This window comes from Mustela erminea, chromosome 4 (assembly GCF_009829155.1).
Source record: "Mustela erminea isolate mMusErm1 chromosome 4, mMusErm1.Pri, whole genome shotgun sequence".
Taxonomy (NCBI): Eukaryota; Metazoa; Chordata; class Mammalia; order Carnivora; family Mustelidae; genus Mustela; species Mustela erminea.
Genome location: NC_045617.1, coordinates 118,262,687 through 118,289,837, shown reverse-complemented (window position 1 = coordinate 118,289,837; position 27,151 = coordinate 118,262,687). Strand labels below are relative to the sequence as shown.

At 57.4% G+C, this 27,151-nt stretch overlaps 2 protein-coding genes across 8 annotated transcripts in view; one reads left to right on the top strand and one right to left on the bottom strand.

Moving 5' to 3' along the window:
* Positions 1 to 5,495, top strand: part of PACSIN1 (protein kinase C and casein kinase substrate in neurons 1) — a 54,423-nt gene extending 48,928 nt beyond the window's left edge. For 2 of the 4 annotated variants that reach the window (XM_032340586.1, XM_032340584.1), the window contains exons 5-10: positions 266 to 421; positions 519 to 694; positions 1,090 to 1,210; positions 1,294 to 1,421; positions 2,019 to 2,206; positions 2,611 to 5,495. In XM_032340586.1, the coding sequence (XP_032196477.1) occupies positions 266 to 421; positions 519 to 694; positions 1,090 to 1,210; positions 1,294 to 1,421; positions 2,019 to 2,206; positions 2,611 to 2,720 (879 nt within the window). In that variant the 3' untranslated portion in view covers positions 2,721 to 5,495. The remainder of the gene's footprint in view (positions 1 to 265; positions 422 to 518; positions 695 to 1,089; positions 1,211 to 1,293; positions 1,422 to 2,018; positions 2,207 to 2,610) is intronic. The other 2 variants (XM_032340583.1, XM_032340585.1) reach the window with 1 other exon arrangement.
* A 2,041-nt stretch (positions 5,496 to 7,536) lies between these two features.
* Positions 7,537 to 25,734, bottom strand: SPDEF (SAM pointed domain containing ETS transcription factor). Of its 4 annotated transcripts, XM_032340580.1 has the most exons (8): positions 25,335 to 25,734; positions 17,661 to 17,701; positions 15,493 to 15,497; positions 14,483 to 14,949; positions 12,140 to 12,337; positions 10,634 to 10,681; positions 10,364 to 10,510; positions 7,537 to 8,214 (listed from the first exon to the last, which is right to left on the bottom strand). In XM_032340580.1, exons 4-8 carry the CDS (start codon positions 14,916 to 14,918, stop codon positions 8,036 to 8,038), a joined length of 1,008 nt encoding a protein of 335 aa, XP_032196471.1. In that variant the 5' UTR covers positions 14,919 to 14,949; positions 15,493 to 15,497; positions 17,661 to 17,701; positions 25,335 to 25,734; the 3' UTR covers positions 7,537 to 8,035. The 4 variants fall into 4 exon arrangements, with proteins under 4 accessions (XP_032196471.1, XP_032196472.1, XP_032196473.1 ...); XM_032340581.1 differs by lacking the exons at positions 15,493 to 15,497; positions 17,661 to 17,701 and having other exon boundaries at positions 14,483 to 14,947; positions 25,335 to 25,474; positions 25,622 to 25,734; XM_032340582.1 differs by lacking the exons at positions 15,493 to 15,497; positions 17,661 to 17,701 and having other exon boundaries at positions 14,483 to 14,947; positions 25,335 to 25,440; positions 25,622 to 25,734.
* Positions 25,735 to 27,151: the final 1,417 nt, after the last annotated feature.

Sequence of the window (27,151 nt, the reverse complement as noted above, 5' to 3'; positions counted from 1 at the left end):
CTTGCTGGCTGAAATAGCCACATGGGGCAGGCACAGCAGGACCTGACGGGAGGGTGACTGTGGAGGCAGCAGGCAGCGCCACGCAGGGAAACATCCACAGATTGGTGGGCACGGCTCCCAGATACCTGGAGCCGGGTCCTACATCCCTTCTGCCTCTTCTGAATCTGTGCTCCCAGCCCCCGGCAGGTGGGAGGGCTTGATGAGGGGCCGCATCTGTTCCCGCGCCTAAGTGGGAGCTCTCCCTCCTGTTCTCTCCGCCCCACAGCTAGAGGCAGCCAAGAAGGCCTACCATCTGGCCTGCAAAGAGGAGAAGCTGGCCATGACGCGGGAGATGAATAGCAAGACGGAGCAGTCGGTCACGCCTGAACAGCAGAAGAAGCTGCAGGACAAAGTGGACAAGTGCAAGCAGGACGTACAGAAGGTGCCCCAGGGCCTGGCGGCTGAGAGCCCCTCGGAGTGGGTGGCAGCGGGGAGCTGCGGGCCTGGGTCTCACCCTTCCTTTGCTCCATTGCCCACAGACCCAGGAGAAGTATGAGAAGGTGTTGGATGACGTGGGCAAGACCACGCCCCAGTACATGGAGAGCATGGAGCAGGTGTTCGAGCAGTGCCAGCAGTTCGAGGAGAAGCGGCTCGTCTTCCTCAAGGAGGTGCTGCTGGACATCAAACGCCACCTCAATCTGGCCGAGAATAGCAGGTAGCTGGGCGTGGGGGCGTGGTGGTTGTGGGCACGGATGGCTGAGGGTGGAAGTATTGTGCAAGGCACCCTGGGCCCTGTGGTATCAGGACAGGAAGGGTAAGAACAACAGGGACCGAGAAGGAAAAGGTTCCAAAGACAGTGGCTGTCTGGGTACCAGCCGAGGCAGACTAGGCATGAGAGAAACAGTGAATGTTGCTCTGGAAGGATGGGGTAGTGGCTAAGGCAGGGATAGGGAAGGGGATTACTTCTGGACCAGCCCACCTGATCCCTAGCTGGGGGGCCTGCCAGCATCTTGGTTCTCTGAATGGGCTCCCTCTGGCCCTCAGCGAGGACAAGAAGGGGCCACGGTGCATCTCGCCCCCCACCCAATTCCCCATCTCCCCCGCACACAGCTATGTCCACGTGTACCGGGAGCTGGAGCAGGCCATCCGGGGGGCGGACGCCCAGGATGACCTCCGGTGGTTCCGCAGCACCAGCGGCCCCGGCATGCCCATGAACTGGCCCCAGTTTGAGGTGAGGAGGTGTGGGGATGGGGAAGGGAAGTTCGAAAAAACCTGGAAGCTCCCCTGCCTCACTGCTCCCCTGGTACCCACTAGGAGTGGAATCCAGACCTTCCTCACACCGCCACCAAGAAAGAGAAGCAGCCCAAGAAGGCAGAGGGGGTGACGCTGACCAACGCCACTGGAGTGGTGGAGACCACATCCCAGGCTGGGGACCGTGGCAGGTGAGTGCAGGAAGCTCCTGCAGAGCTTCCTGGGACCAGAGGGGCCCACATACCCAGGGAGATGAGTTTTACCTCAGGAGACAAGACATGGTCTAAATCACAGCGACCTCGAGCACCTACTCGGTGCCAGGCACTGTTGTAGACGTTTTCCATATATTAACTCATCGAAGCCTCCCGACACTCTGAGCAGCGTGTAAAGCGTCCCATTTTGCAGATGGAGAAAATGAGACCCGGAGAGATTAAGTGACTTGCCCAAGGGCACAAGGCTAGTAAGTAAGCCTCAGAGCCAGGATGTGATGTCCAAGAGGTCAAACTGCTTAACCACTAGGTGCCCTTCTCAGATGAGGGGTCAGATGTTCTCAGGGGTCCCTTTCAGCATCCCAACTCAAGGACTGGGTAATAATGCTAACTGTCCTGCCTCACATTTGTCCAGTGAGCTGTCAGTGAGGATCACTGGCTTGGAACCACCTCTTACAGGACCCATCCCTGCACCAGCCTCGGTGGGTTTTGGGGCCAGATGTCTGACTGGCAGGAGGGGGTTAGTGTGAGGGGCAAGGGGAGTGGCAGTTCACGCTGGGTCCTCTCCTTGCGTCTCAGCGTTAGCAGCTACGACAGGGGCCAGCCTTATGCCACCGAGTGGTCAGACGACGAGAGCGGGAACCCGTTCGGGGGCAGTGAGGCCAATGGGGGCTCCAACCCCTTCGAGGACGACGCCAAGGGGGTGCGTGTGCGGGCACTCTATGACTACGACGGACAGGAGCAGGATGAGCTCAGCTTCAAGGCCGGTATGGTGGGCGGGAAAGGGCGGGGCCTAAGGTCAGGGGATGCCTTGATTTGCCGGGAAAGCGGCTGGGGGCGGGGCCTGGTGCGTGGGCGGGGCCAAACCTGGAGTGGGACAAGGGAATGGGGTGGGGGGCGGGGTCTGAGGCCAGGGGCTGCTTGCAGAAGGGATAAGACAGGAAAAAGGAAGCCAGGGGCTGGGCCTGGGCTTGGGGGGTTTGGCCCGGGGCAGCACGTGGGTGTCGGGGTGTGGCTGGGGCTGGTCTCCAGGGCAGGCATTGGGGCAGTCTTGGGAGGGCCTTGGGATCAGGCCCAGAATATTAGTATCGGAGAGCTGACTAGCATTGTGGGGGAGTGGGTAGCCCTGCCTGAGCCCCCATCGACATGCTCCTTTGTGTCCCCTTCCTAGGAGACGAGCTCACCAAGCTGGGAGAGGAGGACGAGCAGGGATGGTGCCGCGGGCGGCTGGACAGTGGGCAGCTGGGTCTCTATCCCGCCAACTACGTGGAGGCCATCTAGCTGCCCTGCTCCCCTCCATGCCACCCTTCACTCCTCGTCCACTGCCTCCTCTCCCTACTCTCTCTCGTCCCTCTTCCCTCGCCATAGAGTTCCAGACATATTTTCCGATCAAGCTTTTATTTTTTTAAAAGTCAAAACAGAACAAAACAAAAAATACAGAGACAGAAGCATTTGCAGGGTCGCCTGGAGGCCAGGGTGGTGGGACTCAGGGTGATGGCCCCAGGGTAGGTGAGGGTCTTAGTATTTAGCCCAAAAGAGACGTTACAACATCTGCTCTTCAGATCCCACCAAAGAGTTTCCCGGAACCCTGAGGGTCGTCTCCTGGACCCTTCTCTCCTGCCTCACTCCCCACAGACTACGCTTCCCACTCCTTCCCCCAAAACCCAGGCTGCCAGCCTCTGTCCCCCTCCTCTTCTCTGGGCCTGGTTTTCTGACCTCTTTCTTGTGCCCCACCATGCTCCCCTCCCTCCACCACCCTGCTGTCAAAGCCTCCCCTCCGACCCCAGAGAAGGTGGGGGCCTCCTAGTTTTAGTCTTCCGTTTTGCCCTGAGGAGTACCCTTCTTCTCCTGCCCTCACTCCTAAGGACTGGTGGGGCTGGAGGAACAATGGTCTCTCTCTTTTCCCATAGACTTTTCCCGGGATCCCTAGACTCTCCCAGACATGACAAGGAGAGAGCTGGAGTTGATGACAGTGTCACCGGTGTGTAGGAGGGTGAGTGAAGGGGGCAGGCCCTCAGTCCTCCCAACGCCAGCTCAGCTGAGGGACCAAGACCCTGCTGGGGCCCTTCTTTCCAGCTGTTAGCAATTTGGGGCCAGGCTCTTAGAGACATACCCTGCGGTCACTTGCAGAAACCCTGCCCCGCTCTCCTAAGTCCTCAGTCCAGAGGCCTCAAAGCCCAGGGCAAAGCCAGCAACAGTAGCAACCTCCTCCTATTTTCTGGGGAGGAGGGCACCTTGCCTGCCTGCCTTCCCTCCATGGGCATCTAAAACCACAGACTCACCAGGTTCAGCCAGCCTCCAGGAGATAGCCTTGTGGCCTTGCATCGCTCTTTCCCCTTCTCTGGCCTTCCCGAGAAGACAGGGCAAGACCCAAAGGAGTCTCCAACCTGGGACCATCAGAAACCCTGTAGAGCCCCTGGGAAAGACTTGGCTTTGGCAGGAGGGAGGCACCGAGGCTCTGTGGAGCAGGACAGTCCCGTGTCTTTCCTCCTTGTCCCTTTCTCCCCACCCAGCTCTTGCCCCTGGAGCAGCTTTCCCCCTGGCTGACAGCCCCGCCGTATCTCTAGGCCCCGGTCTCAGTTAAAGGATTTTTCGGGGGAGGGTCAGGAGTGGGGAGGGGGCCAAGAGCCTGCCCAGAGCCAGGGCGTTTCCTGGGGTGGGAGAAGGAAAGCACTGCTGGGTCACTGAGTCACAGTACCTCGTCCCAGCTTCCACACATGTGAGCCCCAGGAGGTTTGGGAAGAAGACCAGGGCAGGACAAAAGCTCAAGGGGGTGAGGGGAGGGTTAGCTGGAAAGAGGAGTCTTTCAGGAACCTCTGGGTTGAGGCCCTCGGACTTCTTGAGCTCAAAGAGAGCTTCTGGGCCTCAGGACTGCAGACACTCTACGTAACCCCTTCCTCAGCACCTGGCCCCCGGACCTCCAGGTAAAGACAGTGTGATACCCCAGCTCTTCTGGCCCCCCTCAGTCCTCTTTTGCTCCCTGCTTCTTCCCCCAGCGCTCCACTGATGGTCTCTAGGCCCTGACCTCATTCATGTGTGCACAGAGGATCCTGGCAGACTCTGGCGGGGGTTGGGGGGGTGCCTGAGCTGGCCAGGCCTCAGTCAGGGGGCCAGGGGAGTTTGAGGGTGAGGACAATGGCACCCCCAGGGACAGGCAGACTGTGACCCCCACCCCAGCCCCCCATTTCCTGTCACTGCTCTCTGAGCATCTGCTGCCGCCTGAGATCTGCCCTAGGCCTCTCAGAGCCCAAAGCAAGATTTCAGAAGCTCTCTGCCCTCCCAAATCTAGATCAAAAGCCTCTGCAGCTTCTCCTCCAGATGGGAGTTGAGGTTAGGGGCCTTTGACCTTCACCATGTATGTACCCTTGGAAGGCAGGAAGCTGTACAGCCACGCCTTGGGGCCTGGGTTCCCTCTCTCCATGCCAATGGCTTTCTAGCACCTGGGGAGGGTCTGTGGTCCTATTTGGACCCCAGGCCTGCCCCCTCAGTGCTCCAGCTGCCCATTCCGGGGCAGGGACTTGAAATCCCATTCTGTCTGAGCAACCACCTCCATGGCCCGGTTTGGGACCACTGTCTCTCGGTCCCCAGGCTCCTCAGGACCCCGGAGTGGGATGGTCTCCCACCCAGCAGTTCCCCCCACCCCCAAGCTCTAGGGGCTCAGCCCCACCTATCAGTGCTGGTGTCCGGGTACTCACCACCACATGGGAGGGCCACGCCCCTCTCTGTGCCCGCCACCTCTTGTAGCCCCCTCCCTGCACCCTCAATGCTGCGCGGGCCCGCTCTGTGGGGCTTGGCGACTCGTGTGTTCGGTTCCCAGTTAACCACCATTCTGCGGCCTGGCTCTGCCAGGGGCCGGGGCTGCCCTGCCGCCCGCCACCTGCTGCCCTAGGCTCCCTGACTCCATTAGTCCGACACTTGTGACCCTCCAAGAAGTGCTGTGGTCTCAGCAATGCACATGTTTTGTACATGATCGTGTAATTTAAAGGTCTATAAATACAAATATATCTCTCTCAGTTGTGATTGTATGACTGTGGATAAAATCCAGAACTGTGTCAACCTGGCTGGATGTGGTCCTCTTGAGTCTTGTGTGTCTTCCGAACTCTCTAGAGCTATCTGTGGTGGGGAGGTCTGTCAGGGAGGTGGCGCCCAGCATGCTGAGCGCTGACCGGCTGACCGCCAATGAGCTGAAGGACTGAGGGCTGGACCTTTAACCTTTCAGGACCCTGAGCCCTGTCTGTGCAGGGTGGGTGACGGATGGTCTCTGGAGACTCCTGAGGCCGTGGCCCCAGGGTTCTGTGTGCCTGAGGGATGAACACTGACCAAGAGCACTAGGGGCTTTCGGGGTCCCAAACTCACAGTTCAAGGGTGAACCCCCCAAATAGGTGTTTTCTTTTTAAAAAAGATTTTATTTATTTATTTATTTATTTGAGAGACAGTAGTGGGGGAGGGAGAGGGAGCAAATGGAGAGGGAGGGGGAGAAGCAGACTCCCCGCTGAGTGCAGAGCCCCACAAGGGTCTCAATCCCGACCCTGAGAGTCAGGTTGTCTTATTTGTGCAGGGGCCCTGCCGGCCTGTTGGGGAATATCTGGGCCAATGGGGTTCTGATGGGCAGGTGTGCAGGGGAAGAGGAGGGATTGGGAGTTTGCTGTCGGCACAGGAGGTGTCCGTGGACGTGTGTGCACCGGCCAAGGAGTTGTGTGCCTCGTGGCGAAGCTACAACAGCAAGGAGGGTGCCTCACCCCACCACCCCAGACGCCCCTTTCTGGAGGAGCTCCAGCTCCCCACTCCTAGCCATGAGTCCCCTTTCCTCTCCTCCCTCCCAGCCCCAGCCTGAGACCCCAGGCTGCTCCAGGCCCAGATCCAGCTGGGGGCACGCCAGCAGGTGGCTCCAGGGACTCTGCTTGGGGGCAGGGCAGGAAGGCTGGAGACAAAACCAGTTCAGCAGAGCTGAGCTGAGTGCTGGCCAGAGTCCCAGTGGGCCCCCTCCCTGGGAGGAGGCAGACAGCCGGGGGCCCAGAGAGGCACAGGCCTGGGGCAGGGCCCCCTAGTCCTGTCCCAGTCCCAACTGACAGATGCCAAGCTGTTGTTTGCTCACTGCCAGGAGTAAACTTTCTTCTGGAGACAATAAAATTGCTGGGGGCAGAAGGCAGCAATATGGGGCAGCATTTAACCCTCAGTGGCCTGGGCAACACTGGCTGGCTCCCAGTCCCATCTCTTGGGAGCCTGGCATCAGAAGTGGAGGGTTATGGGAGCAAAAAGTGCTGACCAATCACAGAGCAAGAGGCATGGAGGGGCAGAGAGAGCACTGTCCTGTGGGTTCAGTGTTTGGTTCTGTCGCCGATCGACTGTGTGACTCTGAGTAAGTCACTTCACGGCTCGGAGCCTGTTTCATCGTCTGCAGAACAGCAGGGTAGCCCCCAGTTTTGTTGGGAAGGTTAATGATAGAAAACCAGTGCAAGCACCAAGTATGTATTCGGTACTCAGGACACGGGAGCTGGCTGAACAAATGTGAGGAGGCTGAGACATGCTGCCTTCCGGATAGTGGGTGGGAGGTCCCCATCTACCCCAGCGCGCAGGACTCCTGACCCCACTGCTCCCCATCAGTGTGGGGTGCTTCACAGGGAGCATCGCAGAGGTCTGTGACTCCTGCCAAGAGAGGGACACCGCAAACAAGCCAACCTCTCTTCCACCCTGTTTGCTGCTGCAGAGCCAGGGTCCCACAGCAGGGGCTGTAGAGCCCACCTTCCCTGCACCCCTGCTGTCCCGTCTCAGAGCCCCCGGGGTTGGCCAAACAGAAGCAGAGGCTCAGGATCCCCTTGCAAGTCCCCTCCAGCTCCAGTCCTGCTCCCTCCTTTGGGCACCCGCCTGGGAGGGGAGGAGATGAGGGCCATTCCAGGCCCTCCTTGGCCTTGATGGCTCACTGCCTCTCTCCCACAGCTTCTACCAATCAACGATCCCTTTCCTTGTAGGCTCAGCCCAATGCCGCCTCCCCCAGGAAGCCTCTTTTGACCACCCCAAGGGCACTGTGACCACAATGACTCTGAGAATTGGTGGCCTCGGGGCTGTGTCATTCACTTGCTGCACAGACACTGCTGTGTTGGTTCTCTAGTATCTTTATTACCCATTCCCAGGAGCACCCCTGGCTTCCCAATGCAGGGGACAGATGTGTCCCACACCACGCCAAGCATGGTGCAGAATGGGTGGCAGGGAGCACTGGACTACGAGTGGCCTTGGCTAAGTCATTAGCTATTTGGCTGGCTCCGCTCTGGAAATCCGAGGGTCAGAGCCTTCCCCGGGGAGCCATGAATACTGAGGATGGCCTGGATCCTTCTTCCATCCTCCAGAAGACCGAGCATGTGAGCAGTCAGACCCAAGGAGGAAGAACTGCCACCCTGGGGTCCCTTGGGCCCCAGAGAGCTCCCTTAGACCCCTGGGAGCTCTGGGCTGCCGCCTCCCTGACCTTGGACTCCAATGCCAGCAGACTGCCCTCTCCTGCAGCTCCGGCAGAGGCAGGGGCGGGCAGGAGGGAGGGCTAGTGAGGGCGAGTTTCAGGCCTCAGGCCTGGCCTGCCTAAGGCCTGGCCTGGCCCGCAGCCCTCAGATGGGGTGCACAAACTGGTAGACGAGGCGCTGGGAGATGTCCGGCTTCCGGATGATGCCTTTCTTGTAATACTGGCGGATGGAACGGCTCAGCTTGTCGTAGTTCATGGCAGGCCGATTCTTGCGGATGCCCCACAGCCGGGCCACCTGGGCGGAGTCCTCGATTTTGAAGATGCCTGAGGGGGGGGGGGCATGGCAGGAGGGCAAAAGACTGAAACCAACAGGTCAGACTCAGAAAGCCAAGGGGGCCAGTGTTGACTGGGAGCAAGGGCTAGACTGAGGGGCAGGGGACGGGGGCGGTGGGAGCATAAGACCTCTTCCCAAGGTTGCGGTGAGGGTCAAAGACATCTGTGCAGAGTACGTCATGGGGACCAATAACTTGGGAAATGCTACCTGGAGTCTCCCACCTCCTGAGTGCAGGGTGAGCCTGCGTTCGTTGTTGGGTTATCAGGGGCCCTGAGGGCCTGGCCCCTGCCAGCCTCTGCTCCTGCTATGGGGTTGGTACACCTGATCCAAAAGCCATGCGGGGCTCTGCGTTGTGCCCACGTCTCATCTGTCAAGGTCATCCACAACCCCACCACTGCGCCCGCGCTGGCCGCCTTCTCCAGCAGTTCCCAAGCCTGAAAGACCTCTTTGCCAGTCTCAGACATTTAAGCTAGCACGCCCTTTCTGGTAGGATCCATTCAGAGGATTTGGAGCCAGGCTGACCTGGGTTTGAGGCCTGGCTCTGCCATATTCTACCATTAGAAGCTGTCCCCTTAGGGCACCTGGATGACTCAGTGGAAGCCTCTGCCTTAGGCTCAGGTCATGATCCTAGGGTCCTGGGATGGAGCCCCACATCGGGATCTCTGCTTAGCAGGGAGCCTGCTTCCTCCTCTCTTTCTGCCTGCTTCTCTGCCTACTTGTGATCTCTGTCTGTCAGATAAATAAATAAAATCTTTAAAAAAAAAGAGGAAGAAGAAGAAGAAGCTGTCCCCTTTCTCCAGTTGGTGGAGGGGGCTGTAGTGACTACCATTTTTGAGTGGTGACAGAAAGAGCTTACAGTGGAGCGTGAAGGAGCTGCTCCTTGAGAGGAACTGTTACATGGTTTACACCCCAGGTCTCCTGGGAAAAACGCAGGTCAACATACCCCCTCCAGGAAGCCTTCCCAGATCACCCCACCCTCCCTTGATCTCCTTCCCCTGGAAGTCTATCATGGTCTATCCCTGAAGACCGGCTCACATTAAGTTTCAAATATGTACTTCAAATATACAATATATTTCAAAAAATACAATATATTTCAAATATACATTTCAAATATGCAGGAACTTCTCTCTACCCACCTCTAGCCCCATTCATCCTTCCCACTCAGCCCAAGTCACTGCCCTCGTGAAGTCCTCCTGGACCAAGGCACAGCTGCCCCCACCACCCTGTCACAGCCCTGCCATGCTCTGTAGGCCAGCTCCTTTCACGGCCAGCTTTCCCACAACACTGCAGGTCCCTCAAGGATGGTGTGCAGCCAAATTCTCCCTAGACCATGAGGACACTAATTCTCCATTAATGTTGCCCAGGCAAGTGTGCATAGAGGAAGTATTCAATGAGTGGTTGTTGGATGAATGGACCCAGTCCATTTTCCAGATAAGAAGACTGAGGTCCCATTACCCCTAGCTACAGATGACAGGATGGGGACTAAAACCCAGATTTCTTGACTCTGAGTGTTTTCCAACACTCTCTCTCTCACACACACACACATCTAGTCCTGTCCAATGAGGTAATATGTGGCCTTGAGCACTTGAAATCTGGCAAATCTGATTGAGATAGGCTATAAGGATAAAATACACATGAGAGTTTGAAGACTTAGAATATCTCATTAATAATTTTATATTGATTATATGTTGAAATTTTAATAATTTATAATAGCAGATTAAATAAAAGTAGTATTAAAATTAAATTCACCTATTAAAAAAGGCTTATGATGGGATTATGGGGAAGTCTAATACGGCCTATGCGGATCGCATGGGGTTTCTCGCTGGACCCCAGCGGTCTCCCCGATGAAGCTAACAATGTGTTGCAGGCAAAGACTGTGTCCAAGTCCCAGCCTTAGTATGTCCCAGGCACCGTGAGGAGTCAGTGTCCTAAACAAGACAGGGCGCGGCCAGGAGACCGGTTCGGACCGAAGGCACACAGTCCCCCGGGCCAGGCCCGGATTGCCCAGTGTCTGGAGTTCAGGGCCACGGTGGGGGCCATACGGCCTCTCTGCCCAATCCCCAGCCCTCCCCTGTGTCTGGCGCCAGGAGGCCGGCAGCGCCCGCGCCCGCCCCCGCCCCCGCCCAGGGCCCAGCTCACCCTTCTCCTTGTTGAGCCACCGGATGAAACGGCCGTAGCTGTGAGGCTTGAGCAGCAGCTCCTTGAGGAACTGCCACAGGTGGATGGGCTGCCCGGAGCAGGAGGAGTCCACCTCACTGTCGGTCCAGCTGTCCTCGCTGGCGGAGGCTAGGCAGCGGGGTAGGGTGACGGTGAGCGGCAGAGGCCGCCTGCTTCAGGGCCAGTCATCCCTCAAGCCCCGCCCCCAGACCCCGGGCCCCCTCCCCCTCTACCCTGCGGGCCCTGGCTCACCACAGTAGTGGATGGTCCCGGGAGAAGTCCTCTCTTTCATCCAGGCCGCTGCAGGGCAGGGAGAGAAGGCTGGAGACCCAGGGCCAGCTCCAAGGGTGGAGGAGGGGGCTTGGGTGGGACTGTGGGGCCATAGCAGCCACCCCCTGTGGCCAAGCAAACGGGGCGTGGAGGCAGTGGGCTCCTGCCCCCATCACCACCTGGCTCTTGCTTGGCTAGGACTGCTCCTACACTTGCCTGCCCCTGGGCTGGGGTGGGACACTGGTCTCCGCTGGTCATATTGGGTGGGTCCCATGCCCAAGGGCGGGGGCCTTGACTCTCAGCAAGCACTGCCTCTTCCAAAGCTCATAGCTCTGTCCAGGACATCCGGTGGGATGAGAGACGATTTAAACATTAAGGGGATGGCACCCAGCCATTAGAAATAGGGCGGATGTAGAGATGCTGATGCGGGAACAAGATCCAAGATACACGGAGCGCAGAACAGTGCGATTCTTTGGAGCTATTTATGTTACAAATGGGTGAAAACCTCACGTGTGTGTTTGCTCGCTGTGTGCATAGACTCTCCCCAGCAAGGTGCCCAGGAAACAGGTAACTGTGTTTGCCTCTAGGGAGGGGAACCGGGGGTCGGGAGTGAGCGGGAAAATTACTTTTCATAGTATTATTTTTCACTATTGTCTTTTTTTGAAAATTTAATTTATTTGTTTGACAGACAGATTACAAGTAGGCAGAGAGGCAGGCAGAGAGAGGAGGAAGCAGGCTCCCTGCTGAGCGGGGAGCCCCATGCGGGGCTCGATCCCAGGACCCTGGGACCATGGCCTGAGCCGAAGGTAGAGGCTTTAACCCACTGAGCCACCCAGGTGCCCCCACTATTGTCTTTTTAAAGATTTTATTTATTTATTTATTTGGCAAAGAGAGAGGGAGAGAGCACGAGCTGGGGGAGTAGTAGACAGAGCAAGAGGGAGAAGCAGGCTCCCTTCCAAGCAGGGAGCCCGATGTAGGGCTCAATCCCAGGACCCTGGGATGATGACCTGAGCCAAAGGCAGACGCTTAACTGATTGAGCAACCCAGGTGCCCCTCACTATGGTCTTTTTAGAAATCATGCACATGTATTACCTCACTACTTGTTTAATGAGAAACAGCACAAAATAAACAAATGAACTTTAAAAAAAAAAAAGGGACAAAGAGGGGCTTCATAGTACCCACGGTCCCCATCAACTATGCCATCTGTATTCTGCCTTCTAACTTACCCCATGCCCTGCCCTAAGTTCTGTGGGCTTGAGCGGGGCTGGGAGCGGGTCGAGGCTGGAGAGTTCGTCCAGGATCCCTGGAGGCAGTTGCCAGGGGTACTGAGATTTAGAACAAAGCCCAGACTGGGAGCAAGCAGCTGCCGCCCCAGCAGCCAATAAACCTGGCTAGTGTTCTGGAACGATCGCCCCCACCCCCAGTTCCCCCTACTCCGTGTCAGGACCTGGAGCTTGGGAGGCGCTGCTCTCCCAGGCCATGTCCCACCTGATTTCCAGATGTCCAAGTGGGCGTGGAGCACGTCGCCACCCAGAGGAGAGCGCTGGCGGAACTGCTCCTCCGACATGGCACACAGCTCCTTGCCCCCCAGCTCCTGGAAGGCCTTGCCCACGGGCGGCAGCCGGTACTGGTGCTCCGTCCACAGGAGCCACTTCTGCACGTTGCCAGGGCTCCAGTCTACGGGGTCTGGGCAAGAAACACTCCCTCAGTTCCACAGGCGGGCGGAGGGCATCACCTACATCTCGTGGGGTGCCCCTGGGAACTGGAAGCAGCTTGGGGCCAGGACCAGAGGCTCCGGGGGTGAGAACAGGCCAGACCAGACAGGCCTGTGGAGGGGGCACCTGAGAAGAGAGGGGAGCAGGAGGGAGCAGCCAGGGCCCTAAAAACAAACTTGGCTCTGGGCAGGGTAGCCTGGGACCTCTGCACCCCCCACCTCACCAGGACCTCAAGTCTTCCCGACCCCTCCAGGCCCTCCAAGGGGCCTTTCAGGAAGCCCCAGTCCTGGAGGGGAGACTGACATTGGTGACATTAAACCAGACACCTGAGTTTGTCTCCCAGCTGCCTCTTGCCTTCCCCAAATCCTTCAAGGAACCAGAAAAACAAACAGCTAGAGAGTAGTCCTACAACCCCAAACTGTGCTGCGTTTTACAGATGAGGAAACTGAGGCACAGAGAGTACTAGCCCCTTGTCCAACACCCAGCAAGGGGCCGGGTACATAGTAGCTGCTCACTGCGTCTACAGTGAATGAATAAATGGCAGGGCATCAAGCCATCGGGGGATAGCTATAGGCCTCAGGGGCCAGGAAGAGAATCACTGGTTAGGTCCTGGACATCCCCCTGGAGAGCTGCTCTGGGCTGAGCCCTGCAGGACTCATGGGGGGAGGCTGGGCTGCTAGGCATGGTCCCAATGGGGCCTCCAAGTGCACACTCTGGTCTAAGCTGTTGCCCCAGCTAGGTGACCTGCAGGCTGGGCTACCCCCACTTAATAAATTCGTTTTCCTTCCCAGGGTCAAAGCAATTTGTTTCTGTCCCCATTGTTCAGAGGGCAGGCCCCTCCTCAGCCCAGTGTGGGAGAGGAGGCACCATGGGAAAACGTCCAGCAGTGGGGACTGGCAGGGACATTGGGTAACTGGAAGACGACAGGGGTAGGGGAAGAGCTGCCTGGGGTGGGGGCGGGGGTACACCAGCTGGGATGGTCTGGGGGGACGCGCAAGTCCAGGATGACTCTGAGGAGGAAGGGCTGGGCCTGAGGGATGCCTGAAAGCAGCTGAGACCTCAATGCTCAAAGGCCGGGACCTAGCACCCAAGGAGATGCATCAGGTCTGCCCAAAGCTGGAGGGACGGTGCAGGAGCAGGAGGCTGGAGGCCCACAGCATCAGTGCCATAACCACACTTTCCAGCCTGCGACAGGTACACAGGTGCCTGTGTTCCTAGTGCCCCTTCCTCATCAGAGCCTTCATGACGACCAGACCAGGGACACACTTATCTCCGTATCTCTGATCCGTTTTCCTCGCTGTAATGTCAGCTTCCTGAAGAAGGGGGCCCTTGTGCAGTGTTCACCACTTAATCCACCCCCCCTCACCGTGCTAGAACAGGGCCTGGCATGTTAAGAAACTACTGTTTATCAAGCATCTACTGTGTGCAAGGTGCCATCCTAGGACCTGGGGATGTAGCCATGAACACAACAAAGGAAAATCCCTGCCCTTAGGGTGTGTACATTTCAGTGGGGGAGACAGACAGCAAATACGGTCAATCAATAAAATACGCAGGGTATCAGTACATGCAACAGGAGAGAGAAAGCAGGGAGGAGGAATCAGGTGGTGTATGGACAGTAAATTCAATAGATGTGTCAGGAAAAGCCTCCTCAAAACAGTGCCATTGAGTCTAGATCTGAAGGAGGCAAGGGTGAGCCAAGTAAGTATTTGGGGGAAGAGCGTTTTAGACTGAGAGACCAGAAGATGCAAAGGTCCTGAGGTATGAGTGTCGTGGGAGCAGTGAAGAGCCGGTGTGGCTGGAGCCGAGTAAATGAGGAGAACGTGCAGAGGAGTCCAGGAGGAGGTGGTGGGCCGGATGGTGTAGAGCTCAGGTTCACTGCCCCCGGTAGTTGGGGCACAGAGAGGGTCAGAACCTCCCCCAGGCACCCAGCTGCTATAGGCTATGGGCCACCCGTAGGTACAGAATCACCAGCACCACTGGGGCTGCTGAGGCTGGGTGGGGGGAGGTGGTGGTGGCCAGAGCACCGCAGACAGTACCCTTGCCAACCTCCCCACCCTCGTGACCTCCGCCCAGCTTGTACCCAACCTCCCAGAGGCGGCCCCGCGGGAGGCCTCACCGGCAGCAATGTTGAGCAGCTTGCAGGCAGTCTCGATGTCCTTGAGCACTTCACCCACCACCATGGACTGCACCTGCTCCAGGGAGTGCTCCTCCAGCGTCAGCCCCCCTGGTGCCAAGTCCAGGCTGCCCCCAGCAGCTTGGCTGTCGATGACTGGGCACTGCTCGGGCTCCTCGGACGGCTCCTCCCGCGCGCTGGCCCCGGGACCCTTGGCGGCCCAGCCGCTGTCCTCAGAGTACAGCATGTCAAAGTAGGAGAGGTAGAAGGCGGACAGGCCCTGCTCAGGCGTGGCCGGCGGGCTGGGGCTCCAGTCCCGTCTCTCGGGCCCCGCCACCTCTGCGGCTGCCTTTTCCAGGCCTGTCCGCAGCACAGTGTCGGGGTGCAGCAGGAGGCGGCTGGGGGACACGCTGCTCAGGCCGGGACTGGCGCTGCCCATGCCGCTATCGCTTGGGCCGGTGGCTGTGTCTGCGGAAAGAAGAGAGGATGGGGAATCAGGTTCTGGCTGCTTCCCCATCCCCCCTGGGGGCCACTAAGCTGGTTACGGGGATGAGGGGCTCAGTGGGCAGTGGCTGGGCCTGGGAGAGAGCTGGGGCTTCCGGGTCACTGGGCAGTTAGGACAGGGCTGGGCAGATAGGCTTCTGGCTGAGAAAGACAGTGAGGTATAAACGCACAGCTCCCTCACTCCCCAAGGAAACCAGGGTGGCTGAAAGCAGATCTTTACCCACGTGGCACTCTTAAAACAACCTTCTGAGGTTCTTGACCTCACTGAAGCCTCACCATTGAAGGCATGATTGGCCCCATTTGGTAGGTGAGCAAACTGAGGCCTGGTCAAGGAGTCTTTAATGTCTGGGCCTCTGTCCCTGGACCAGCCCATGCCCAGAGCCCAGTCCACTGCCTTGGAGAGAAAGTTCCTTCTAAGATCTAACCTCAATCTTTCCTGCTATAGCAGAGCTTGTTTTCTTTTATCCTTCCCTTAAAGAGGGTGGGGAAGGGAGAAAGTCACCATCACCTTCACCTCTAAGTGAAGGAAGGAAGAAAGGAGCAAGTGAGGGGTGTGATGGGGTAGAATCCCCTCTCAAGTCAGGGAGGAAGAACCCCCCCTTCCCCTCCCACAGGGCCATCTGGGGGGTGTGGATAAATTTCCAGCTGAACACCACTGAGATTGGGACCAAACACCCCCACACCCACTCAGGACTGGGTTTCTGGTCCCCATCCCACCTCACCCTCCCCAGAGATGCTGCCCCAGCCCCTCCTAGCTCCCAAGGCTCTCTCGTTTGCTTTTGCCCAGCACAGAGGTAGGGGTGGTGGGGAGGGGGTTTGCTGGTGTGGGAACAGAGCAGTGGGGGTGGGGAGGATGGACGAGATCAGGGGCTGGTGAGAAGACCCATGCTCTGGTTCCCCAGTGAGGAAGGCCCCCAGCGACTCACACATTGCTTCCTTCTACTGCCCCAAGGCCCCCCAGGGGTGTACCCCTGGTCTCAACACACAGCTAGAGGCCTCTTTTCCCATCAGTCATGCAGTCTGCTTTGCCTCTAGGCCCTTTGTCTCTGAACCCCATATTGGAGCTGGCAGCTTGGGGAAGTCAGATGTACATACACCAAGACAGCCAGGTTTCTGGGCTGTTCCTGTGATCTGTGCGCCCGGGACTCAAGAATAAGTCCCTGTGGAAGATTATCAACATATATGTGCCCTCAGTAAAATCAGCACGGACAAAAGGAACAGAAAAACACATTAAGGCCAAATTAACGTGTGTTCGTGTTCGGAAAGCAGTGTTTCTCACAGTGGGGTGCCTGGACCAGCAGCGACAGCACCCCCTGGGAACTTGGCAAAAATGCAGATTCTCAGGCTTGCCCCAGAGCTGAATCAGAAGCTGGGGGAAGCCCAGCAGTGCATTTCAACAGGCCTTGGGGGGTGATTCTATATTTGTTCACATTTGAGAATTGCTGCTTTAAAGACCTCTGGCCAGTAAGAGGGAGAGGCTTTAATCAAAGGACTGGTAAGCTCTCCTGGAGGCATTTCTTGTGCCATGCTGGGACTGGGAGGAAGTCTCCCGGCCCATCGTGAGTCACGCTGTGGGATTGACCTGCTTAGCCTTGGTGTTCATTTGCCCTAAAGAGCCCAGTTGGGAAACAATTCTGGCATCTCTAGGGCTGCTGTTAGCCCATTCCACACCTTCAAATATCTCAGCACAGGGTGACCTTTCTCTCTGGATAGCAGTTGGGTGACTGGAGCCCAAGTGGGATTTCAACTCCCTCTTCTCCCCTCCCTTGTGCAGTGCCCAACCTTCCCAACTGTACATGGCAGCCGTGTAGTTTCCTGTGGCAGAGAGAGTGCCAGCAAGAGAGAAGGGTGTTTCCTTTGATTTTTGACTCTCCCTTTCAAGGGTTCCTTTAAGTGACAAGGAAGGAAAGGTCAGGGTGGGGTGGGGTGAGCAGGGAAGGAGGGGGACTGGGGTTGCGGGGGACAGAGGGCAGGCCTGGAATCATTTCAAGGCCTTCTGTGCAAACACACATGTGTGCTGTGGGCCCAACATTATTTATCTAGGCAGCGCCCACAGCCCGCTCTGCTCCTGGGTCCCCAACCCGGCCTGCGCCCACGCCCTACCCCCTAGGAGGCCCCACCCCTGGAGAGCCCCTCTCAGACCCCCACCCCTCCCTCATCACCCCTACCTGCCTCCCCCCCCATCCACGTCCCCAGAGCTCCCATGCCTGCCACGTTAGGACAGTCTCTGCCAGCACCCTGGGCCATATGCCAGGAAGATGGGAGCTTTTCCAAGAAGCAGGAGAACACGCTTCTCTCATGGCCCTCCTGTTTGCTTGGCTGCAGCCGCAGGTAGGATGGGAGGCAGCTGCTGGGTTTCGGGGCACCATGGCCTGAGGGGTCAGTGAGGATGAATGGGCAGGGCGGGTGGCAGCATTCACTCAGTAAGGACATGATGACATGGCCCTGACATGTTGAGTGAGCGCCCTTGTATCCATCCCTCCCTGGAGAGAGGCAGCCTGGGCCCTATTCTCATTCCTAGTCTGTGGATAGGGAAGTGAAGGTGCACAGACCTAAGGGATTTGCATCCAGGTCTCGGGACTCCCGGCTCAGGGCTCCTTCATGGCAGAGAATTCCCACTTCCTCCCCACCCCACATTCCAGCTCCCCCCTCCCCTTTTACCTAAATGCCAAGGGACCTGCTCCCAACCAAGGCTTGGTCCCAGCTCCCAACACCTCCCTGGTGAAAAATAAGTTGAAAATTAACCATGTGGTGGGAGGAAAGATCTGACTGTCCACAACTGGGGAGGTGGTGGGAAAAGCTCTGACCCCAGCAGCCCAGATCTGGGGGGACCTTGGTTTTTTGGTCAGGGAGCTGGGGGTTTGGGTGCCCCGCCTACCACACTCTCTCCTCCAGGCTCTGGGGCCAGACTCAGGAGGGCACCACCTATGCCCTGAGTACTCATGCCCATTATCCCCTTCACTGCCCATAGCCCTGAGGGACAAAGGCTCGAGAGCCCCAGGTTATAGATGAGGACAGTGAGGCTCAGAGATCTTAGGCAGCTTGCTTGAAGTCCCCAGTTGGCCCCATGCAGGCTCTGCTCATTGTGCCACATTCCTTCTGAGGCTTTTGCTCTGGCTGGTCCATTTTCCCAGAGTCCTGCCCTCTTTCTGATTGGGTCACTTGATCTTCCATTCCTACCTCCCCTTGGCTCAACCCACCCCACTGTCAAGCTCATTTTCCTTCAACGTTCCTCACTGGTCACCCCTGTGCTCAAGAAACTTCCATGGCTCCCCTGGCCAGCCTTGCACCATTCTAGTGACAGGTACCTACCTCTGAGCCAACCTCCTACCCAGTCCAGATTATCAGAGTTGGAAGGGACCATACATTATGTGATCGTTTTGTAGATCACATATGGGGAAGGGATTCTTTTGTTGGTAAGAGGCAGGGTCTGGACCAGAACCAGGGATTGATCAACGTGGTGACCATATCCAGGTTCTAATGACAATGACATTTCACCCCTGGTTCCCTCTCTCCTGTACTGTGGGCACGGCTATTTTCTCTTGTGCTGCCATCCCCCTGCCCAAAATGCCCCTTCCCTCTCATCACAACTCAGCGCAAAGCCCTCCTCCCCCAGGAAGCCCCCCGCAACAGGTTCCTCCTCTGACTTCCCAGCTCTCCCCAACTGCGCCATGCAATTCAGCCATGATTATGTTCTCAGGTGATTATTCGCCCAAGAAGACATGCACACATGTGCATTGGGAAAAACGACACTCAGAGAGTGGCAAGGACGTGCCCACAATCACAGCAGAGCTAGGACCAAATTGGGGGCCTGCTGACCCTCAGGGTATGGCTCCATAGGACTAGGGTCCTGGGACAAACCCTGTGTTTGATCCACATCCTTAGGACGGCAGGCCCGGCCCTCCTACCAGCCTCTGCCAGGCCCGAGGTAATGTCCGTCTCCTGAGTGATGCCTTCAGCTCCCAAACCTCGAGCTGATCTTTTCTGGATTAAACCACTTGTCTGGATTAAGGCTCAGCATGTCCTGGCTCCCTTCTGCCCCAGAGGCTCTGGCTCAGACTCCAGACAAAGAAAGTTTGGTAACAGCTGGTGGAGGCTGAGGCCCAGATTCAGGGGGCAGTGGCCAGAGGGATTAGCCCCTTCTCTCAGCACTTCCCACTCCCTCAGGAAGACAGATCAAGGAGAGAGGCCAGAGGGACCCAGAGTTAGAGATTTGTAGCAGCTGTCTCCTGCCACTGTCCGGTCTGTGGTCTGCGTCTCCTCTGCCCGAGACCGTCTCCCACACCCTGCTCCATCCAGGCTCCTAGATCTCACCCCGGCTAGGGACTGTGGGTGGGACAAATGTTCTTGAACCCCTACCTCAATCCTGAGACCCGACTTCTGGCTCCCCAGAGCCCAGGACCCTGGCTGCAGACCCCAGTGAGGGAGCATCAAGGAGAGTGGGAGGGGCAGGGGGGTGACCAGTGCCTGCCACTGAGCTGAGGTGGCCTTTCTTTACCGGGGGGGCAGACCCACTCAGGCTTCCCCACTGCGGCCCACTGTCCTGACCGTCAGTCCCTCTCTCCTTCCAGGCAAGGGCCTCCTTTAACGGGAGAGCCAGGGGACTCTGGGGGGTGTGACTAGGGCCTGGCCAGAAGCTGTGCAGAGTGGGCCAGGGCACGCAGACCAGCCCCCCAGTTGGCTGGTCAGCACCTTGGAGAGAAGCTGGGACTGCCCAAGGCGCAGGGAGTCCGCAGCCAGTGCCCACAACCGGCCTGAGCAACATGATTGGATTCTCTGAAGCTTCCCTAAGTCTGGACCCAGCCTCTCCCCTCTACCTTCTCACTCTTCTGCTCCTCCTCCGACCCCTCACACTCTTCCCTCCACAGAACCCCATCTCCCTTGCCCTTTGAAATTGCTTTTCAAACAAGTTGGGCCCAAGAAAAGAACCCAACCTCCTCCTTACTGACCACCCCACTGTTCGGAGTCCTCCCTCTCTGCACGGGACAGGCTTCCTTCCTACCCAGGAAGGTGTCCCAGGCTTGCCATCTTCGGGCAGCCCCAGCTTTCCTCCAGCAGACCATTGTGCCCCTCCCCACACACCTGCTGCCCCTGGGGTCTCCAATGGTAGGAAGAAGGGAGGTGGGTCCCTGGGGGCGGCCACGGGGAGAGCTTGCCTATCTTGGGCTGGGCGTGAGAGCAGGGGAGGCAGGTTTCTTCTAGGCTTCCTGGCTTTCTCCCACCTCCTCAGATCCCAGACTCGTGCAAGCCACAGGCCTCACTTTCCCAGGAGCCCTCCTCTCTGGAAGGCTGAGGAGCCAGTCAGTGGGCCCAGGAGGTGTGTGTGGAGAATTGGGGGTGGGGGTGAGGCTCCAGGAATCAGGGACCACTGGCATCCAGACACACAGCCTCACTGATATCGCTTGTGACCCTTTCTAAGACACTTTCTGTGACCCTTTCTAAGTAAGCTGCTTTGTGGGGCTCTCACAGCCACACTGTGGGGCAGTCACTATCTCTCCCACCTGACAGACATGGGCGCCGTGGTGACTGAGCACTTCTCTCTTTGCACTTGGTGCTGGGACTTGGCAGCTCCCAGCCCCGAGGGTCTCCCCAACTGCCCACACCTGTCACTTCTGCTGAGGCCACCCGCTGACCCAGTCCCTTAGAAAGCAGCTCTGGGTAGCATGGAGGGCTGCAGCCTGGAGGGGCAGGAACCCAGCTCAGCCCCAAGCTCTCCCCTGTATTTGAGTTTGCTCGTAAGGGGGAGGGGGTGTGGCCTCAGCATCTGGAGATACGGTCCCATCAGGCTCTGTTCATGCTGTGTGTGAGGCTCTGGGCAGTGCCTGGGGCCCTCTTCAGTTCTCCGAAGCAGGGGAGTCATTGTTCAAGGCTTTTCTAACCCAGATACTGTCCAGACTCTATGATCCTATGCCTGGATCTTGCCCCTCGGCTTGGCTTGGAAGGAAGATGGTGGAGAAACAGAGGTGGACCCCCATTCGTGGCAGACATTTGGGCACAATAAGGGTATGGCTGTGCCCCCCCCCACACCCTCCCTCCTCTGAGAGACTCGGCCCCGCCTTCCGATCAGGCTGTCTCACAGATCACTGGCCAGGTGGGGTCTCACCCTAGTAGCATCCCCTGCCCACTTCACGCAGCCACCCGAGACCCCAGCCCAGACAAGTCCAGGGCTTGGAGTCACCGATGCTGGGGTGGTCGGTCAGGCCACAGCCCCAGTTTCCAGCCAGGTCAAGTTCAAATCTTGCTTGACTTTCAGGGCTTTACAGAAACTGTAAATCACTTCTCCATTCAACCCCTCATCGAGCACATGCCTGGTGTAAATAAAGTTCATGTCCCAGCACCCCTTCAAGCTCCTTTGCCCTCGCTCAGGGTCCCCTCGCTCCTGCCTCGGCTGGGCAGCCCTAGCCAGCTGGGTCGCCAGAGGTGTGAGAACACAGGGTTGCACCCGGCTTCTGCCATGGCACTGTGGTTCATCCTCGCAGCCTCCTTGGTGACACGGAGACTCAAAGACGACTGTGTCTCTGGGGTTTGGCAGGACAGACTTTGTAATCTCCCAGAGGTGTGTGAACACATTTGTTCCCCTCCTCTCTCATCTCATGTGCCTCGGCAGCTGCCCCAGGCCAGGCACAGCACTGGAAAGGCAGCTTTCAGGTTGGGAAATCCATAAAATCTTGACAGGGCTGAGGGAGAAAATGTGCCTTCAGCCCTAATCACAGGGCCAGGGAGCACACCTTGGGCCTTGGAAGGCGGGGTTCAGGACAAAGGGAAAGCACTCCAACATTGCAGAAAACAATCAAAGTCCAGAATGAGCTGCTGAGAGGTTAAGAACAGACATTGCTTCAAAAAGAGGTTTAAGGGCCCCTGGGTGGCTCAGTTGGTTAAGCGTCTGCCTTCGGCTTGGGTCATGATCCTGGAGTCCCAGGATGGAGTCCTGCATCAGGATCCCTGCTCAGCAGGGAGTCTGCTTCTCCCTTTGACCCTCCCCACCTCATGCTCTCTCTCTCTCAAGTAAATAAATAAAAATCTTAAAAAATAAGAAGGGGGTTTAAATGGGTGGGGAATTAGGGGGTTATTGGGGCCCACCCCCATCTGTGGGTGTCAGCAGGGACACATTGTCCTCCTGTCCTAGAGCCTGAGAAGGGGATGTGGGAGTCCAAGGTGGGAAGATCTTGCTGCCCAAGAGCAGAGAGACTCAGGGCCCCACCCGTGTCACTAGTCCCAGGCGCTGAGACCCTAAATGGGCAGTCACCTCCAGTCCCCTCTCCTGAACTCCAGAGCTGGAGGGAGAAGGCAGGGCTCCCCAGTTCTGGTGGCGGCAGAGAGACCTCACTGTCCCTCGCTAAGGTCCTGGGTAGGCTCTGGTCTGTCTGGTTCCCAGCAGTCACGCTCAGGTCCCTGGCAGGGGAGGAGAGGTCAGGAGGGACAAGGAGACTCACCCCCCCACCCCCACCCCCCCACCCCGGCCCTTCTGGAGGCCCCACCCAGCTGCTGAAAGGTGGGAGAGGAGAATCTGGCAGGGGGCACCTCCTGAGCAGGGAGCATGCAAACGAGGCAAGGGAAGGAGCCCAGCATTAAATGTCAGGAAGAGCCCAGGGCAACTCGGCTTGTGCAAAGTTTGCTTTGGGAAGAGTTGTTCTACCTGACAGGCTGCTCACTTGGCTGGGGGTACAGGGTGGGGCGAAGAACGGGATGGGGACAGTGGGGGCAGGGTGAGGGTCCCAGATCAGTTTTGAACCCTGTCTCCTTGCTCAGGGACAGGTGTAAGTGACTTGGCTTCCTTGGAGACTCAGTGACCCTGCCTATTAAATGGCCTGTCAAGAGCTTGCTCTAAGAGGTTATGAAGATTAAGGGCAAAGTGGATGAAAATTCCTTGTGAACTGTGATAGGCTGAACATTCAGGAAGGTGGCACCTGAAAGCAGGTGAGGGGATGGGGCGGGAAGAGGGGAGGGAAAGGTAGTGGGGTGAGGAATGAGGGGAACAAAGGGAGAAGGTGATGGCAAGTGGAGTCTGGGGAAGAGTGGAGGTTGGCCAGAAAGGGCGGCCCTCTGGGCCTTACCTGAGGTCATTCTGCTCTCTAGCCCAGTCCAGGGCAGCTGTGGGCCTTACTCATCTTTCCCTGGCCTCTAGGAGGAGCCAGAGCCAGGAGACAGTCTAGGGGACAAGGCTGGGAAAACACCCGTCTTAGAGCGCTGGCAAATCCAGCAGGCTGTCCTGCTTCCACCAACTCCTACACAGCCTGCAAAACCCTTGTCTAAACTTCTCATTACACAGACAACCAGCTACAAGTAAGGGGAGGAGAAATCACTGGCCCAAGGTCATCCATGGTGGGCCTTAAACCCATCCCTTCTTGCCCCCTCCACCAGAGTGTCTTTTTCCCTAGATCCGTCTGAAATGATATCCCCAGGTTACACTCAAGCTGCACCACATCATTTAAGCACAAAATGTGGATCGAACTCTTTCAGGGCTGTAACTTTACATCTGCAATGACCTCAGCGGTAAAAAGTGCCTTCTTCTATTTTGTTTTTCTTTCTTTTCTTTTTTTTTTTAAAGATTTTATTTATTTGAGAGAGAGAGAACACGAGCAGGGGGAGGAGCAGAGGGAGAAGCAGACTCCCCACTGAGCAGGGAGTCTGATGCTGGGCTTTATTGAAGGACATCAGGATCATGACTTGAGCTGAAGGCAGATGCTTAACCAACTGAGCCACCCAGGCATCCCTTCCTGGTTTTTTTCTACTTATTGCCAGCATCGAAATTTCGGATCATCAGTTGAGCACCTACTGAGTACCTACCCTATCCCCGTAGGCTTGATGGACAGAGGAGCTCCATCTCATTCAGAGAGGCTTTGTGACAATCAAATGGCATCACACTGTATATTTTATATAATTACATATATTTATATAATTATATCTTATCACACCTTATCATTACAATCAGTATTTTCTAACAGGTAAGTCACTGTACACAAGTCTAGCAGGGACTGAGTTCTCACCTCTGGGTAACCCCATGATGCCTGGAGCAGAGGAAATGACTGTCATTTCTCAAAGGAGAGGGTGGCTTCTACGTCCCTCCCCCACCCCGCCCCCCTGCCCCTGAGCATCTCCTCCACACTTCAACCACTTCAGGGGGGCACTGAGGTTGTCTTTCTCCCCACATTTCTGTGAGTCGGGGGTGATGAGACCCTGCGCCAGGAGTCCTTGGCTCCGGCGCCACCCCCAGCTGGGCTGGGCCATCTCCTGCCCATCCCATCCGCCAGCTGAGGCCAGGGGCAGCCTGATGCCTATTTGCTTTGTTACTCAGCAGAGCAGCTGGTACTGGGGAGATGCGGCTTTATTGGGGGTTGCTGTGAAGCTGTTTATTGGGGAGGTGGGGGCAGGAAATGAGGCCTGGTCCCAGCCTTGGCCAAGGAAAAGGAGAAAGGCCATTGCTGTCATACAGGGGACAGGCCCCTTGGGAGCTGTGGCCTGGGTATGGGCTGCTAGGTGGGTGAGGAGATCCAGGGCTTGCTCGGTGGCCCTGCCCACTCCCCAACACACACCCCCAGATAGATGCCTGTGCACGTGTTAGCGCACACCCCCACCAACACACACCCCTTGTCCAGCCTCAGGGGAGCCCCCAAACATCCAGACCTTTCAGCCTTCCACCCTGTCATCACCACCAGCGCCACCCTCTCTCCCCACAAGATACATCTGCTGAATCTGACAAAGGAGCATCTTCAAGGGCATCCCATTTCTTTCCTAGTGCACCCAGACTGGGGCTCCCAGGCTGTTAGCTCCCCTGGGTGCTTGAACCTGGGTGCTTTGCTTGGCAACCCAGACCACCAGGGTCCTAGACCCATCATTGCCCTGCCCCAACCCCTGGACTCTGGGCCTGGCCCCCCTGCTCCAACTTAGAGCCTAGCCCGGAGTCTCAGGGCTTCAGCAAGCCCCTGCCCGCTATGGCCAGGCCCCTGGTAGACTCTTCCCCTCGCAGAGCAGCAGCGGCCGGCAGAGCAGAAAGGTTGCCTGTGTTTTACTAGCCAAGCAGAACTGGCCATGTCGTGGGGGCCGAGGCTCTGCCCCTGGAGAGCGGCCTCCCTTCCGGCTGTTCAGACTGGGCTCAAGGTATGGCCTTGGGGGCTCCCACGGGCTCATGGGTCCACCCAGGGAGGCAAATGGGCTGAGGCATGGGCAGATAAGCCTGTGCAGGGGCTGGGGCTTCTGAGGGTGAAGGACCTGGATTACAGGACCAACAATACCCAGGGATCACTTCTGAGCTCGCAGTCCATGCCAAGTCCTGCCCCCTGTCACCCACCTCTCCATAGCTGGGAGGGACAAGCCCCCACACCCAGGTGCTCTGGGTTCCCATCAGACTCACGTGTTAGCTGCTTCGTGCCCGGGGAGTCGTCCACGGCAGCACCCACCTCGGGGGGCCAGGAGAAGGTGTCGGTAGTGCGGGCCACTGCTGGGTCTCAGCCAGGCATCTGGGGGAACCAGTGGGGCCAAAGACCAGAGGGGCTGGGGGCAGAGGTGGGTACTTGGGTGGGCTTCTGGGGGCCTGGCTCCCTCTGAGATCTTGGGGCCCTGTGCCCCGTAGGGAGTCGTCTGCCCCCAGCCCAGGACCACCTGTTGGCACGGTGGCAAGACCTAGCCCGAGGGGCTTACATGGAGGCTGTGGTGGGCTCAGGGGGCCAGGTCTGCAGGGCGGTGTGGACACGAACACAGTGCAGGAATGTGCTGGGAGGAAGTCAAGCAGCCGTGAGATGAAGAGTTGGCCAGGCCTGATTTCCCATTATAAGTAATCCTTCCTTATTTACCTGAACAAATACGCTCCCTGCTTACCTCAGACCACAGGCGGGCTCCTGGTTAACCCTTGCAGACCTCCCTCTTCTCGATAGGGGATCCACCTGCTGGCAGCTAGAAAACCCATTCATTCATTCATTCATTCACTCATTCATTTATTCATTCACTTACTCACCCATGTTTGTTAGCTGATGCATAGCTACCAAGTTTACACGCCAAGTATATGCAAGGCACAGAGGATACATCTAGAGGGACATGGGACGTGATACTAGAAGGGAGGAGCCATGACTAGGGAACAGACGAGCCAGCTCAGCGGAAAGTCAGAGCCACCATCAGTGGAGGGCTGTGGAAGCACCCAGCAAGGCAAGTCAGAGAGGGCTTCTTGGAGGAGGTACTGTCTGGGATGGAGGGAACTTCAGAGAACCCTGTGGAAAAGGACTGAGGGGCCCTTGCTCTCTGTGATGGGTGCAGGCCCATGATGCCCTGGTGCTCAGGAAGGATTGGTAGCTCACTCTCCCGGACCCAGAGTGGGGGCCGGCCAGCGGCAGCTCGCCCTCCAACAACAGTCCCTGATGGCTGGAGGCCATGAGGCACCCATGCTTGGCTCCTCCACCTCCATGAGGCCCAGGAGGACCACATAGCCAAGCTCTTGGCTTCCTCTCTGTCCTGCCAGGCCGGCTGAGGGATGTCCCTGGAGGGCAGGGGTTGGCTCTTCCTTTCTCTGGATCCCCTCAGAAAGGCACCAAACCGCTGTTCCCCCGGTTCTGTCAGATGAGATACTGATCATTGTTGTCTTCTGACGTCGAGGAGCCTGTGGCTGCCCAGACTGAGAGCATTCTAGGGCTGCGGGAAGATTCTAGGCCCTTCAGCACTCAACGCCTCACCTTATTGCCCGTTGGACTCTTCACCCCGGAGAGCCCTATGCTTGGCTGGTGTCACCCGGCACCAAGGCAAGGATGCATTTCCACAGTCATTCCCCAGAAAAAGTAGGATGGGCTGGAGATCATACAAAGTCCCCAAATGGCCACAACCCCAGACCTCAGAAAGACTCCTGATGGCCCAGGCGGGACCTCCTCTAGAATGCCTTTCCATATCCCACTCCCCTGCCTGGCAGGCAGACTTCTACTCCAGTCTCGCAGAATCCTGTGCGCTTCTCAGCGCTGTGATGCAGGGGTAATAACATCCCTGCCTCGTAGGAAGAAGCTTCTAGGTGCCGGGCACTGTTGGACGCTCAGGAGATAAGGTATTAATCACACTGTAAGTACTATAACATGGATAGGTACAAGGAGTCCCCCCCGCAAATGCTTTTTCGATGGACAGGGTGTCAGAAATAGATAGTTACTCCCAATGGCTATTCTCCTGATTTCCTCAGTAAACAAGTCCCTAATTTTT

What these genes read in the sequence shown, in the direction of transcription:
- SPDEF (XM_032340580.1), bottom strand. Translation starts at nt 14,918, where the DNA reads ATGGGCAGCGCCAGTCCCGGCCTGAGCAGCGTGTCCCCCAGCCGCCTC. An exon ending in CGGGACCATCCACTACTGTG is followed by an intron (nt 10,511 to 10,633) that starts GTGAGCCAGGGC and finishes CCCGCTGCCTAG; the next exon opens with CCTCCGCCAGCGAGGACAGC. An exon ending in GTGGCTCAACAAGGAGAAGG is followed by an intron (nt 8,215 to 10,363) that starts GTGAGCTGGGCC and finishes CCCCCCCCTCAG; the next exon opens with GCATCTTCAAAATCGAGGAC.